This window comes from Phasianus colchicus, chromosome 14 (genome assembly GCF_987193195.1).
Source record: "Phasianus colchicus chromosome 14, bPhaCol1.hap1.1, whole genome shotgun sequence".
NCBI lineage: Eukaryota > Metazoa > Chordata > Aves > Galliformes > Phasianidae > Phasianus > Phasianus colchicus.
In genome coordinates this window covers 11,452,347-11,468,328 of record NC_143449.1, presented here as the reverse complement: position 1 = coordinate 11,468,328, position 15,982 = coordinate 11,452,347, and the positions used below count along the sequence as shown (strand labels likewise).

At 34.8% G+C, this 15,982-nt stretch overlaps 1 protein-coding gene across 1 annotated transcript in view; it reads right to left on the bottom strand.

Annotated features, from left to right (window-relative positions):
• Window positions 1-15,982, bottom strand: part of LOC116229677 (connector enhancer of kinase suppressor of ras 2-like) — a 147,791-nt gene that overhangs the window by 79,609 nt on the left and 52,200 nt on the right. The window contains exons 4-7 of the mRNA XM_090150579.1: window positions 12,969-13,171; window positions 11,635-11,722; window positions 5,955-5,996; window positions 2,739-2,858 (exon numbers count right to left, since the gene is read on the bottom strand). Coding sequence (XP_090006705.1) covers window positions 2,739-2,858; window positions 5,955-5,996; window positions 11,635-11,722; window positions 12,969-13,171 — 453 coding nt within the window. The remainder of the gene's footprint in view (window positions 1-2,738; window positions 2,859-5,954; window positions 5,997-11,634; window positions 11,723-12,968; window positions 13,172-15,982) is intronic.

Sequence of the window (15,982 nt, the reverse complement as noted above, 5' to 3'; positions counted from 1 at the left end):
CCTGGAAATTAATTCAGTTTTTATGTAAGTTTATGCCATGTCTATAGGATGTCAGGTTCATTTGCTGAAGAAATTAGAAAATATATAATAAAAATTGCTTTGCAAATGAAGTTTTCCAAGTAAAAACTCACAATTAATACAACTGAATTTTATTTTAGATAACTGAATTCTAACACAAGTCTGAGCTGTTTACAACAGATATTTCACCAAAAGTAACAAACATTCCATGCCAACTGTGTACGAAGCTGAAGCTACAGATCTCAGTAGCTCATAAAATCTTAGCTACGCTTAAAATCAAGAGAGGTTGTGTTTTGTAATTAGTCTACAAAAGTAACAAGCCCCCTGAATAATCATATGGTAAGCACTTCCCATTGAATCTCCAAAAAATAGATTTTTGGTGATTTTGCCCCAAATTGCTTTCTATATGAGATTCTTACCTGTAAAACTGAAATTACAATATCACTTTCACAAGTATGTTTTGAGGATAAATTAATTGATATCTGTGAAGCATCCAGTAAGGCCACATAAAAAAAAATTATCATGACGAAATTGGTAACTGAAGGGAATGCAGAGCTTAGATGAAATGTGGTAAATAATACATCAAACCCTACACTGAATGATAAGGATAAAAATGGAACTCTGAATACTTTCCATTCAGTGAATAGCATTCATTTTTCTCTTGAATAGAGTAGAGATCCTGTGGAAAAAACTGCTATACAATCATGAGAAAGCCATTTGTAATTCATTACTCTGTTCTATATTTGATTCTGATTAATGTTTTACTGTTCACATGATTTTTCTTTTATTCCCATTTATAGTCCTTTTTCATATTTTTTTCCTATGCAGAACACGGTGTCAGCAAAATTGATTATAAAGAACTTTCCAACCTACCACGTTATAGTGCCTTCACAATTAGGCACAGAAAACTCAGTCATTCACAGTGATTTCACTTCATCTAAAAAAATTTTAAACGGGCAAATTTGATTGCAATACTTATCTCATGTCCTCCGTCAGCAGTACCCACTGACTGCAGTTGTGCTAGCTATAAAAGTATTGGTACACTGCAGATGGTTAAGTATGCACACCACAGCGCTTCCACCTAGTGATGGAGCCCAGTCTACTGCATGGGCACAGCACAGGCTCTGTCTGCTTGATGTTCCACTGGAAAAGAAGGCAGTATGGAGGAAACTGCAGGCCATGTGACACTCCATGACAATACAGCCAACCAGCCTCATTTTGGTAACCATGTCGTAAAGGATTAAATCGAATCCTGAGACTTTATGATACGTTGCTTTGAAAGTATACTATTCACATCCAAGAAGCGAGCTGAACATTTCTGGGTAGAAGGGAAAGTTATACAGAGATCCAGATTGCTAGTGTGCAGGATTGTATCAGCCTTAAGGCAGGTCAAAAGCATCAACAGGGTTACAGTATATGTACTAGACAAGCTGTAAGTGATACAGACTTGGCATTTCTTGGATATCCCTGGATTAACTCATTAATTGGACAAGAGAAGAATCTAAGCCAAAAAGACAGGAGATTTGGTCATTAGGGATGCAGCACAGCAAATAGTGTCTGTCTGTCTTCAGGATTACACATTGTAAAAGCTAAAAAGCATTGTATGATGCCAAAAGTTAAAGTAAAAATATTCTATTTTGCTGTAGTGGTCTTTTTAAACTGTATCTATCCAACACTACATTAAATGTATCTAATTATACAAAAATTACTTATGGTATTAAAGCAGTCTCAAGTCAGTATGTATACCTCACTAATTATGTTCTTGTAAGTTTGACAGAATTTGTACACGATGTTCATTGCTTTTCATTATAGAATAAAGAGTAAGATACTGAAATATTACAAAATATCTCAACTAACAGAAATTAAAACAAACAATTACAAAGGAGAAGCATCATGCAATGTTAGTGACAATAGAACATGTTTTAATTTGGCAATTTAGTAGGATCTTAAGTTCCTAAGCACTTTTCCTATCCCTCCTACAGCCTACTGATATCACAATGACTGTGAACCAGGGAACTAGGGAAAAGATACAGAAATCTTTACCTATTTACACATAAATCTCACAAAAATTTCTTGCCTAAGTGTAAGAGTACAATAATACTAAGAAATGGTAGCAAAATAATTATTACACTGTGAAATCTGGGGAGAATTTTAATTGTATGACCAATCAATAATGCAAAGCGACTGTGATGTTCAGAAGATACCCACCTAGCCTGCTCATCAACAACAGTTTATAAGTGATGTATTTTGTTTCTGGGATTGTATTTATCAAAGTTTTCTTTTAACCAAATTGTAAGGGAGGTATTTAACTATGCAAAACAAAGAAACATACCTTCCACTAATCTTTTTCAAAGCACATTAACTAATGACAATGAATGCTCAAATATGTACATATACAAATAAAATTAACTATTTTGGTACATTTCAAAAGCTGTAATATGGTTATCAAAAGACTATTAACTATTTTTAATCTGCTCATATGTTTACTAGTTGCACATCAAGCCCTAGATAAAACTGACAATAAAACTGACTACAATCCTTTTATTTGCATAAATATTAATTAAATTACTTTCAGAAATCATATTCAGCTAACCAAAAGAAATTAAATAAATATAATAGCAGGATATGAATGAAAACACATTTTGTTTTCTTGAACTTTATTTTTATAAAATAAAGATCCAAGGCTTGTACACTAATATATAAATTGCTTTGGTACTTACCAAACCTTCACTGGGCATAATGCTGGTGAGATGAACTACCTCTAGATGTGCTGACTGTGACACCAGAGAATCAGATGAGAGTGAAATGATGTGGTCACAAATTCCAGACAAGGTTTTACACTACAAAGAAAAATAAGACAAAGAAAAATATAATTTCTTGTATTTATCTGAAACTACTGGCAAAGTTCTTAAGTCTGAGAACAATCTGAGAATAAGCAGATCATTTATTTCTCTTGTAAAAGGTTGTCAAGAACTGAAGTTGTGTTGTATAGGGAAGTTAAGAACAAGAGCTTAAGGTAACAAAAAATATCTGTGTCAGTAAAATATACATGCCTGTACAGTACTTTTGAACAAAAGGTTAAACTGTGTACTGAGAACATCCATGCATCAAAAATACCCAAATGTATGAAAATGCTTGATGAACTTAATCTGATCTGTTATTATAAGGTACCATAATAAATAAAATGGAAATTTTATTTTATGAAGCATGCAAAATCCACTTGTGAATTGTATGAATCCACAGACACCTTCAAAATAGGAACCATATTTTGAAGGAGGTGATAGTGACAAATTAAATCTATTAATGGAAGCCAAACTTTAAGGATTAGAAAGGAGTTGATCTGGACTCAGAGAGTCTTAATGTGTAAAGACCAAGTTTAAAGTATTCCTTCAAAAAGAATATGCCCCAAAATATTTGAATCTAGTCTGAAGGCATACATTTAGATGAATTCCAGAGTGGTCTTCCAGTCAAACTTACTGTATGCATCTATTTTCCTTCGGGGACTACACTCTCATTTTCCCTAATTATAGAAAATGGTAGTGAAATCCCTTACGGGAAGTTTTGTTTCAGTCATTTGCAAAAGCATGAGGATTTCTAATATATCATTTGACACTATGCATAGAAGTTAAACAAATAAAGTTGTCATGAGGAATAAAATTAACTGACTGAATTTATAGATCACATTCCCATTCACTGTATGGTTACTCATCTGGAAATGTAAGTACAGCTCTGGAGTACTGGATGTGGCATTTGTATTTTGGACCAGATGCAAGAAGCAAAGCATCGCATTCAGGTATGCATGACTGCATCAAAAGGTCAGCAAAGTAACAGGAATATTTCCAGCAGTTTAAGCTCTGGGCCAGAACCCATAAACAAAACTTCAGGTCTTGTCTTCTCTCACTGCAGATAGGGAAACTGGCTGGCTCAAATAATGTATTTTACTGCTGTTCTACATATGACCTGCTGGCTGACCCTGGTTGCGTGCAAATGCTTTCAGCCTGTTTCTGAACTACTGTCATATCAAAATAATATTTTTATTTCCAAATAAATCATTCTCATGCTTTCACATCTTCTTAAGAACATACACACAGATTAAATGCAGATTAAATCCACAGTCTACTTGCATATGGTTTAATTTAACAGTTGTCACATGTAAATACTTTCTCAGTAAAGAAGCTTTAGAATTAAATAAACAGTAAACAAGTTTTCTCAAATTTAATCTCATGAATCTTAAGATCTCACCACAGTTCACAAAGTTACTTAAAATCTATGCTAGGAAAATACTCAAAAATAATATACTGGAATAATTTTAAACATTACTTTACTTTTGATGTAGTTCAGCACGTACAAGAGACACCTGACATTAGTTATACATAATGCAAAGGCTCAGACAGTATTGATGGGAACAACTGAGGAGAATTTATGAATAACAGCACAGGGACTGGAAATATCATTTGATCTAGGACTATTAATATGAGAAAATGCATTAACATTTGCTAACATATTTTTGTCATAAAAAATAGAAAGTTCTAAAGTCCTGTATACTAGTTCAAAAATGGAAAGTATAAAACTGAAACTTTCCCCTCTTCTACGTTTTCAAGCTTCCATTGAGAAGAGGTAGCAAGGTCAAAAGTAACATTCCTGATAAAGGTGGAGTTCCAGAAGATGTACACAGTTAGAATCACAAGTCATGAGTTAAATGATGTTTGTATATATGTATATATACATACTCCAAATCCCAGAAGATTTCAGGTGCTTTTAGTTCTTTTCAGAATCAGGTTCGCAATAGAGAGCTTTTCTTCCTAAAAGTCACTGCATGCTTTCTGAATTTAACAGCACATCAATGTTTTATGATATATTTTAATCCCTGCTGGAAGCAGAGTATGTGTAAAAGGCTTTAAAAAAAAATGTCAGGCACTTGGTAAGAGCTTGTCAAAAGCTTATCTAAACTTGTAAATCCTTCGAGATTTCCCCCAAACCATACATTTTAACTCTATCTCACTGTGAGTACAAGCTTTTTGTGCACGTACCATGAAAATATAAAGTATTAGTACTTAAAGGCCAATATTCAATCAATAGCTTTGCATGATATTCTTCCATTTCCCTTCAGTTATTATATTTGTTGAGTGCTGGAGGCTTTTACAGTATTCTGGGTCAGTGACAACCAGAGAAGTTAAAAATGCAAATAGGCGATGGACTGACAGCATTCCGTGCAAGCAATCCTAGCAAGAGTATTACACTACGAAGAGTGTACTATCTCATAGTATTGTAAAGCTTCTAAAACAACCTGAGAAAAATAAATGAGTATTCATAATTAACTGTAGCTGGGGAGAGTGGGATGAAGCATCCGGTCTTGCCTGCATAAATAAACAGGCACGGGTACCAGAAAAAAAATTGATTCTTAAGGCTTAAATTTGAAAGATGTCCAATTTAGCAAGGTGTAAAAAGACTTGATAGGTCTGGTTTTGAAGTTTATCACATCACCTTCTGGGAGCCTCCAATCTTCAGAGAATTTGAAGACATTATCTTAGGTGAAAAAATATTTGATTAACATTTTTGAGTAGAGTCTATCTATATTTCTTTAGGTTGATTATAAAAGAAAGTATAACATTTTGGAGCTTGAAATGGGGACCACTGGGACAATAATTAAAGTGTCTGGCCACTAGTACTGAGCTGGTTTCAGGGGCCACAGTCTCCATAAGCTGATTTCTTCTCTTTCTTGTGTTAAAAAGATTTTTTAACTATATATACACATATGTATATGTATATTTAACAATTTCATTTTAGTTATGAAAACTTTAACTTCCAACTGATATGATTCATCATGAGTTTTGTCAAATAGTACCTTTATTTGCCCATAGTGGAATTTAATACTTTTTAAAAAATGATTGAAGGGCATGATGTAGGACTGGAGAATACTATAGTAGAATACTTACCACGTGAAGAATTTTGTTTTCTGTTTCATACACTGTACAATCCTGTGGGAAAATAAAACAAACATAATTAATGCATGTTGTTTTAAATTTCCTATTAAGAAAGAAAAGAATGCTTAATGCTGTCAACTATCTCTTACAGATGTACCATAAACACAAACTCTTCAGTTCTGTCATGTCCAGAATGTCACTTCATAAAAGTAACCTGACTTTTCTTATGGCTCATTAACCTCAGGGATGATCTATTCTTCCATTATAGTAAAGACATTTTTCTGCTCAGTACTAGCAGTAAAATACATGTAAAGCAGTGGGGACAGTCATGAAAACGAGAAAAAAATAAGTGAATATAATTGATCTGGTGTGCTGGAAATCCACTGAAACTCAGAGCATGATAGGTATTGCCTAACTGTGCAAGGCAGAATGAATGTTGTTGTACAAGTTGTGTGAGGTGCAAACCATTGTGTCAGACCTACCAGTAGGTGGGTTGTGCTACTATAAAGTGTCGGAAGAAGGAGTAAGCAGAAATTATTTTGAGAAGTACAACATTAAAGTTAAAGATTATGTGCTTGGTTCATTCTTGCTTCAAGGCCATAATTGTTTTTACTGTCCACATGGGACAAGATGTCCCATCTCTTGGAAGTATTTCCATAACAGCTCTAATATGGGGTATTGGGGGGCACAAGTCACACCAGAAGGGGATGGCAGAAGACTCAGGTTTGCTCGTGTTGCACACTGGTTCAGAGATATCCAAAGGGTTTCACTGCTTTAGTGACCTAGTTAGACCTAGTCCCAAAGTTAGACCTCAAAATATAATCCCAGTTGACCTCTTTATTTGCTTAAGGCTTGTAACTTCCAGAGCAGCCATTTTCCTATTCTAATTGTCATTTTAAGGACAGTAACTCTTATCTATCCGTAACTTAAAACATTACTCACTTAACTCATATTTTTATTTAACAACATTACAGGCAGCCAGAATATCACTCATATTTCATGAATCAAAGCATAACATTTCCTAAAAGGTGTCCACTCCCTCTACTGCTTTTTAAAGTTTGGAACAGTCCTCTATTGCAGAGCACAGCCATGGCATGAGAGTACTGAACCCCTTCCCACAGAAGAGATTCCAAGTGCACTGAGAGAAAATGCAGCTTCTCCTGCCAGTAAGCACTCAAAACTGGCTTGCTAGCTCTCATGATGTTTTACAAAAATTAAATTAAAAGGAGCATAACAAAAATGCAAGTGTGCCAGGCAAAGTGAGATTAAAATAGAAATGCCTGGAATTCCCCCCACAAAGCGGTCACCTCTGAGGCCACTTGCAGCCCTGCCCCCAGAGCTCCAGCACCCTCCGTCACCAAAGGCTTTGCGGTGGGCACTGGCCTGTGACAACAACCCATTGTCTCAAAGGGGTGCTTTTAGTTAACAAAATCTGAGGAGAAAATGTTTCTGAGGTGTCCCATCATGTCAGCCATGCTGATAGTCGTTATTTAAGTCAATTAATGTTTAATAGCAGTAAAAATAAAGTTGGAAAACTGCTAAATGCATCGTTATCTTGGAAGCAGCTTTTTACAGAGCAAGATAAGGACTTCAGGATATACTTTCAGGATATATTTGAAGTAAAAAAAGGACTTTTTTTTTTTTCCTTACATAAATTTTTAAGTAAATTTTACTTTCTGATATACATAAAAGATCCTCTAACTTAAGTTCACTTAAAGTTATCATCATTTCCTCTTTTCAGGATCAACGTGATAGCAGTAACAGTTAATTGCTTTAAACTTCCCATGAACTAATTCCAACATCCTCACCCCATTTGCTCTCCAAGTAGATTAGCTGCATGATCAGCTTAGGCTGTGGTACTCTCTGCAGGAGCCTCTGCAGCTGACTGATAGCTCCCTGCTCCTCTTGTCCAGCAGCAAAAGCCCTTGGCCATGTCCCATCCACAGAGGCCATGTCCAACTCTTGGCCTCCATTTTTGGGCACTGCAGTGAGGAGCCCATCTGCAGTTGCTGCAGGGCAGCTTTACCTGTGTGAGCCACACAGCCTTGTGCACACACCTGGAGCACCAGTGGCTGTTTCACCCACAACATTAAGCATTTATTTTGGAGGACTGGCACTTCTGTGGAGGAATTAGTTTTTATGTGAAGACAGTTTTCAAAATAAGAAAGTTAAAACCAGATTGCAAATGACAAGGAACACAGAGGAATTTATATTAGCATTTCATGGTCAAGTACCCCTTTGATGTTTCTTCTGTATTCATGCTGTTATTTTCTTCAGCACAAAAATAAGAATGCAATTAGTCAGTTTGGTTGGCAATGCCCAAGGCAGTTTTTCTTACATGTTTTACACACTTCAAACAGCATATCCACCATCTCCCTTTAACCCTGCAAGTACCAAGAGAAACACATGATCACAGGAGAGCTTATAGCTTGATTTCAGAGCTAATTGTTCTATCTAAATTATTCCTTTAATTTCTGTGCTAGAAAAATAATATGAACTCAATTCCAAACAAGCTTAATTACTTCAGGTCAAATAATTGAAGACTTGTGTAGAGTGAAACTGAAATTTTACTGTTTTGTAGAGCAGAATTAATGTTAGCTATACTTAGGTTGCACATCCAAGATTACATTAGCATTAAAATTGTTAATGGTTTTGGGATTCCTTCCAAAACGTATGCATAATGACTTTTTGTTAATACATCAGACCAGTTTAACTGAGAGGTTAAAAGCACTTGCAAAATTATACTAAAATTCTAAGATATGTAGGTCACAACATTCTTCTGATGTTTTTTGTTTGTTTGTTTGTTTGTTGTGTTTTTTTTTTTTTTTTCCTGATACATAGAAATGCACAAGGGATCTCATTAAAAAAAAAAAAAAAAAAAAAAAACTTCCAGGACTAACATTTATAGAATTTTGATCTAGAAGATAAATAATAGTTGTATTCTTTCTCCATCCTCCATAGGCATGAAGATGCTAAAAATGTATTATTTTTCTTAGAGTTAAAAAAAATAAAATCAAGTAGCAGCATTCCATTTCTCCTCTGCAAAACAGTAAAGTAAAGGAATTATGAAATATTACATACAAGCCAGTTTCTGCACTTCCACAACATTCTGACTTTGAAAGGCATGACACCTTCACAACTCTGCTAAGATAAAAGAGCTTGTTTTTGAATATTGATAAAGGAAAAAGATGGTAGGACTTGCACATAATCATGCTACTTTCATAATTTTAGTTTGCAATTCTGAAACAGATCACATATACTACTGAAATTTGCAGATACTGTAAAATCTTTGCAGGGCAATTGGGCCCCAAAATAAAGACGCCTCACAGATTTTGCAGCTTTCTGTGTAATGTTATTCATTTACAATTTCTATGTTTATTTTAATAAAATCGAGATTTGTCAGGGATAAGAAAACTAAGTACAATTAAGTATTAGATATCTAAAATTTATCTCATTCAGTATAAAAAAATAGTCTGCTAGAATGGTTTCTATTATTATTTATGCCACTCACTTCATATTTCAGTGTAGTGAAGACTACATTTTTTGTTAGGTGAGACATCTTTGCTTTCACACATTAAGATCAATTTCTCTCAGATTTAGTAACAATAAAGCTGCCTCCCTCTGAAGGATATTGTTTTATCTACACTTTCTGGTACTAGGTTTTACATACTGTAAAAATATCAGATAGCTATTAAGCAAACCAGATCTAAAAATAAGGTAATAAAAAGACAAGACTGGTCTTGATTTGTAACTAACCTTAAAAATGAACTAAACATTTTTCATTGTGGATTGTCCTGGAGACTGTTCTCTAAGATATATTGTTTTTAAGTTGTCAGGATGAAGACAGCTTTTGGAATGAAGTGGTATTGAATAAATGAAGCAATAAAACAAAACCCCAACTTATTACTGGCAGAGAAGTGAATTTCATTTGCCAAAAGCAGTCAAAAGAATAGAAGAAATGGAGACTGCAATTCAAAATTCTCTTCCTTTCACCTAGACCAGTGGGAAAAATTAAACTCACACAAAAAAAGTACCATATCAGCTGAAGAGGGTGTGAGAAACATAGATAAAAAATTTCTAATCAGGCAAAGATTTCCGTGAAGGGCATTTTATTCATTATTGCAATAATGGGCACACACCCCCTATTGACAAGGGAGAAATTGCACAACTAGTAAGTGAAATCCACTTCAGTATATACCCTGGGTCCAACACAGGTAAAGCCTCTCCTGGCACTCATTGGTTGAGCATCTCAGACTCACAGTCTTCTGACACTGTTGCTACGTTACACATCCATAGCTATGTTACACTTCCATAGCTATGTAACACTTCCATGCAATGTCTGTTACCAAACCGTTGTCTTTGGGTATGTTCTGTACTCTTTACAGCGATAGGAGGACAATATTTTCAACTATCTGCACACTAATTCTGTCCTGCACCAGACTCTCCCCTACCCTATATAATTATATACCAAATGCCTGTGCCAATTTTACCTAGGTTGGAACGCCCCAGTCTCAACTTTACTCTGTTCAGCAACTTTCTTTGTGAAAAGCAACTTATCCTATGCTACATACAGAAATACTGGAAATTTCCACTGCAAAAACACAATCTACCTCTCACAAGGGGAATCAGAATCCAAAATTTTGTACAGCAGAGAAGTTCATTTTGCTTAGTTTGTAAATCAAAAATAGCCTAGTGTTATAAACACTAAAAGTAAGCTTAGTTAAGACACATTAATAATTAGATGTCTACATAGCAATTTATAAACAAAGAAAGAGAAAAAGGATTGTTTGTTTTCTACTGCAATAGTGTACAAAGGTAAAAAATTTTCAAAAGGAAAAAAGGTTGAGTATTAGAAATCAAGGATAATAGCGTAAAAGACACAATTTGTGTCAGCCTTGGCTACACTATGCAAATGCAAAATCTGATAGGTACTTGATTTTTTGCTTTTTTTATGCAAATAATAATATTAAGGAAAAAGACATTACAGAACATTGCTACTTCAGAAAGCCTCTTAAGTGAGTTCTACTAACTTACACAGTGTTTCTGTACTTGTGTGTGACTCTGTTTCAGGGGCAGACAGTGAAGATAACAATAGTGACTACTATTGTTTGTATAATATATAGAGCTACAGAACCAGATGAAAGTATTTGATGTCCCTGTGGATTGTACTGTATTACAGATTAGTAATGAAAATACTACTACCCTTATTTGCTTCATATTTCACTAGTTCAGTGTTAATTACAAACAACTGTTATGTAACAGGTGCTTTTTTGAGTGAAGAAGACGTAGTACAGTTGCACCTTGATATAAGAAAGAACTTGGCCCTGAAATATTTTTGATTAAACATACTTGAATCTCTAACAATTTTTTTTAGCATTTAACCTGTTTCTGACTGTGGCATTGTTCTTCTATGGCAGCGAATAACTTAACATGAAATTGTCCACTCAAAAGAAAAGTGAATTATTTTTAACTACATACTATTTTTTGATCTATCCAGACACATGATTATAGCCAAAATCTAAAATCTTCCCATCACTCCCACCAAAAGAAAATATGGAAGGAACAAAAGGTAATATGCAAAAACAATTTTTTTTTTTTTTTCTGATCAAGTAAAAGCTTAGCAATGTTTTTACTACTTTGATTTTTGAGCAACTATAAGTACTTGGAAATACTGGAAGATAATCACTCCTACCTGTTGTACAATGGTTGTTAGTTCCAGGCACAGTTGAACAATGTTGTTTTTCAGTAGTGAGTATTCTGTCACACTGACAAATGGAGACCTGTGAGAAAGGAAGAATAGACTTGTGTGATATTAAGGATATCTCACAGTACTTATGATTAGTAAATTCATTTTCATGAAGGCAAGTATAATCAGGTCAGCTACTTATTCTTTGGTTTAATCAAGAAAAAAAGAGTCCTAAAATAATGAATATACTTTTCAATAAGACAGTTTTACTGTTTTTTTGGAGTCTTCAATGGCATTTAGAAGATGTATACAATTCAGAGATCGGTTGTACACCACAAAATTATGAATCACCTAATCACGACGATCTCCAGCAGTAAGCCACATAACTTTTGTCAAACATGACTATGAAACAAGAAACAATGTTGGCTGGAAGGAAGTGGATCTTGGCCAGAACACTCGAAGTTATCATTCTTAATGTCAGTGAAACATGAGCTTCTAAATAATTGTAAGCAGTCAAAATTTCATTTGTATGGTTCATTAAAAAAGCATTACTAGTATGACAACACCATTCTGCAGAAGTTAGCACCTTAATTGAGAGAGGAAAACAATGTTTCCTTAGTCAGTAACAGCTTCCTGTGAACTGGGATTTTCTGCAGGCTTTCCACATTCTAACCAAATCTGACCCCATCTGAATTTATAAGAACTGACAAGGTCATAGCCCAAGAGAATATGAATGCTGGCATTAGGTTAGGAAGATGTCACCAGGATTATACAAATCTCATAAAGGAGGGTGATTCACTCTCGCTATGACTTCTAAGGTGCCATTTCTATATTCAAGAGCATTCAGATTCCAGATAAGTCTCTCCATAGCTATAACTCCAGAAAAATGGAAACAATTGAAATTCCATGCTGCAATTGTATGTTTTGGGTTCCGTCTTGCTACAGTTAAAATTTTAACTACATTTATCTAAATTTTTTTATTTGAGACAGTGTTAGAACCAGGTGAAATAGTTTTAAACTAAAACAGGGGAGTTTTAGATTAGATGTCAGGGTGAAATTTTTCACTGAGTAGTGAGGTGCTGGAACAGCCTGCCCAGAGAAGTTATGGATGTCCCATCCCTGGAGGTGTTCAAGGCCAGTTTGTATGGGCAACCTGATGTAGTAGGTTAGTTAGCAGATCAATTTGGAGATTGGCAATCCTGCCTGTGGCAGGAGGATTGGAACTAGATGATCCAAGCTATTCTGTGATTCTATGATGATTCTATGATTCCTTTCCAAATTAAGTAGTGTCATTTATTTTTATATTCTCATCAGTAGAAGATCAAGAAAAAGTAAATTACCTGTCCAGCCAGGCTAGTAAGTTCTTGGCAGCACCAATCAGGTCAACTACAGAGGTAAGAAAATCATTTGGCAGTCGTCTGGAGGCCCTGCCATCATAATGGCCACTCCTCCTTCTACCCGTTATAAAATTCTGAAGATTTTTGGCCGAGGCATTCAGCTTGTGAGAGAGAGTTCTCAGGTTCTCAGTCTCCAAACCATAGTTCTGAGGGGAAAAAGGAAAATGCAATCAAGTGAAATAGGGTGTTGTAAGCTATATGAACAGAACAATGAGGCAAAACATTCTAACTGGTACTTGGCTGAAAGGGAACAAAACTTATGGATGTCTGGTGTCAGATTAAGCAGCAGGCTCCTTTGTTTGAAACATGTCCATAGTGCTAGCAAGCATGGTGGTCTTTTTTGTTTCTTTTACCCAGCCAATTCCCCACTTAGATCCAGGTGATAAGTACAAAGATTTCAGCTCTAATACTTTAAATAATTAACTCAGATTCACATTGAAAGTTTCCAACTGAATTGAACCAAGATCTCTTCCTGCCACAACAGAATATAGTATAAGAAAAAATTTAATGAGAACTTCAACAAAATCAGCTTTCACCATATGAACTGATTGACCATTATTAATTTCAACAGTGTGTATATTTTAAAGGATGAATGTTCATCAATATTGCATGTTAATTTTACTCACTAAACTTCTTCCTCAACACAAAGAATAAAGAGCAGCAAACAATGTACAATCTTGCTGGATGACAATATTGATAGTTGTACAAAGATTAAATGTTTCCAACAACAAAAAGAGAGAATGCATTGAATGACAACAAGCATATCAAATGGGATTATATGAAAGTCGAACAAAATATAAACAAATGGTAGGTGAGGTTGCTTGCTAAATTTGGATCAGTTCTGACTGGCGCACAGGCCTGTTCCTTTTCTGCCAGCTATTCTCCCTCTCAGATAATAACTCTGAAAAATAAATGAAGTTTCTTCCTCCAGCTTGGAGGACAAGGCATGGAAACACTTTGCTATGTTCTTAGCTCGATGCAAAGAGCTGACTTTTAAAAATTATTTTAAACACTAGGGACAGAATTCATTTCAGCATTATGTACATACTATGCCTAAAGCATCGCAGTCAGTCAATGAGGTTTGGAAGCATCTCATAGAAGACTGAATTGTGAAGCAAATGAAAATTACTTTGGCTTAGTTACAGAAAAGAACAATTCTCTTAATCTTTTTTCCAAAACAAATATCATACAGTTAACAAGAGTTTCACTGAAGGAAGGCTCTCTATTTTCGAAAAGTTTATATTTAAAAAGCATGTTGTATTTGATATTTGCATGCCATCTGTTTAATATTTGCAGCTAATCTTTCTTTTATTAAAATATTGAATGAGTTCCCTCCCCTCTATTTTACTGTCACTTCTACTCATGCCAAGATGATGACTAAGTGGATGTATGGGGATGTCTTTACCAGCTTGCAAACTGTACTAAGTACTGTTCAGTTTCCCCTAAGGAAGAGTTTGATTTTGCATTCTCAACAACATTTTTTAATGATGATAAATCAGATCCTCCTGCTTTTATTTCCAAGTCCAGCCTTGGTTATCCCTGTGGTAACAAGCAGAAAATGTTTCTCCAAATAATTCATTATAGCATGAAAGCTCAGGGAACCTGTCAGTTTACTTTCAATAAAAGTCAAGTGGGAAAGGAAACAGCTTGACCACGGAGTCCATGAAATGCCAGTATACTTGCACCAGAATACAGGTCAAAATTTTGAAGAGTGTGGGCTGGTTACTATCAGTCTAATCACCTGGAGTAAATTTTACAGTCTTGTTTCAAGTCACTGGAAAACATGAAATGTATTTGAGGAAATCCACCTAGCAAGCAGGTTTTTTTCGTCTCAAAGTTTACTAATTAGCACGCCAATGGTAACTTTAATTAATGTAAACAGAAAGTTTTAAATTTAGAATAGATTAAGAATAAATAAAATGCCCATAAAGATCATCACAGATTAAAGGTAATTTTTCAGCACAGTAAAAGTGCTGATGCAAGCTAGAAATTTAATTGAGATCTATTTAGTAAGGTACAATAAAAGGAAAAAAGATAAAATATTATTAAAATGACAGTGAATTAATATCTCTGTAGAAGACAGATGTAGTAGTGCTGCAAATTTAAGCTTCCCTCAAATCTAAGATCTTCAAGTAAATGAAACAACTACAGACAATTATAAAATTGGAAAAAGAATGATTAGAAATAGTCTTTGAATGTATCACTTCCAAGCACTTCATCCTCATTTACTGCATCAGAAAACTGCTGAAGGAAGTTATTGCTCCCTTAGTCCTTCCCAAGGCAGTGGGGGGATAAAAAAAGAGATGTCCCAGAAGAGACAAGAGCAAACAGGTGTTTCCACACTCAAATTTGATCTGAATCCATTATGATTTAGTGAATGTGCTTAAAAACACAAGATGGAAAAGAAGCTGTTTAAGAGAATAAGTAGGTGGCTTGTTCTGTATATATGATACTATAAGTACTTGCATCTCTTCTAATTCCCACAGGCATCTCATCTGCGTGATGCCAACAGATAGTCTCAAACCTGCCAAACTTAATCATTATCACAACTATCAAATCAGACCCTAGTTTTCACAGATACATATTCTGCTCTCATTATGTTAAGTACATACTGCTACTGTGAAAGATACATAGAAACGTTCTCGAGCCTCTAAAATTCTGACTCCTGGCACAATAAATCCTAGATATTAATTTGTCTTTAAAAAACCAAAAAAAAAAAAAAAAGAAATACCAACAAGGTATAAATACCACAATCTCTAAAAGGTTTCAAGACAGTGCCATTAGCACAGGTAGAATTATTTCTTATAAAACAAACAAACAAACAAAAACCTACACCAAAATAAAAATAAACCAAACCAAGGTTTCCTCCATTTCCTGTTTCTATTTAATGATGCTTAAGGCTGTTACATAGCCATTTATTTATTTATTTATTTATTGGTTACTCTATTAGTGGCACT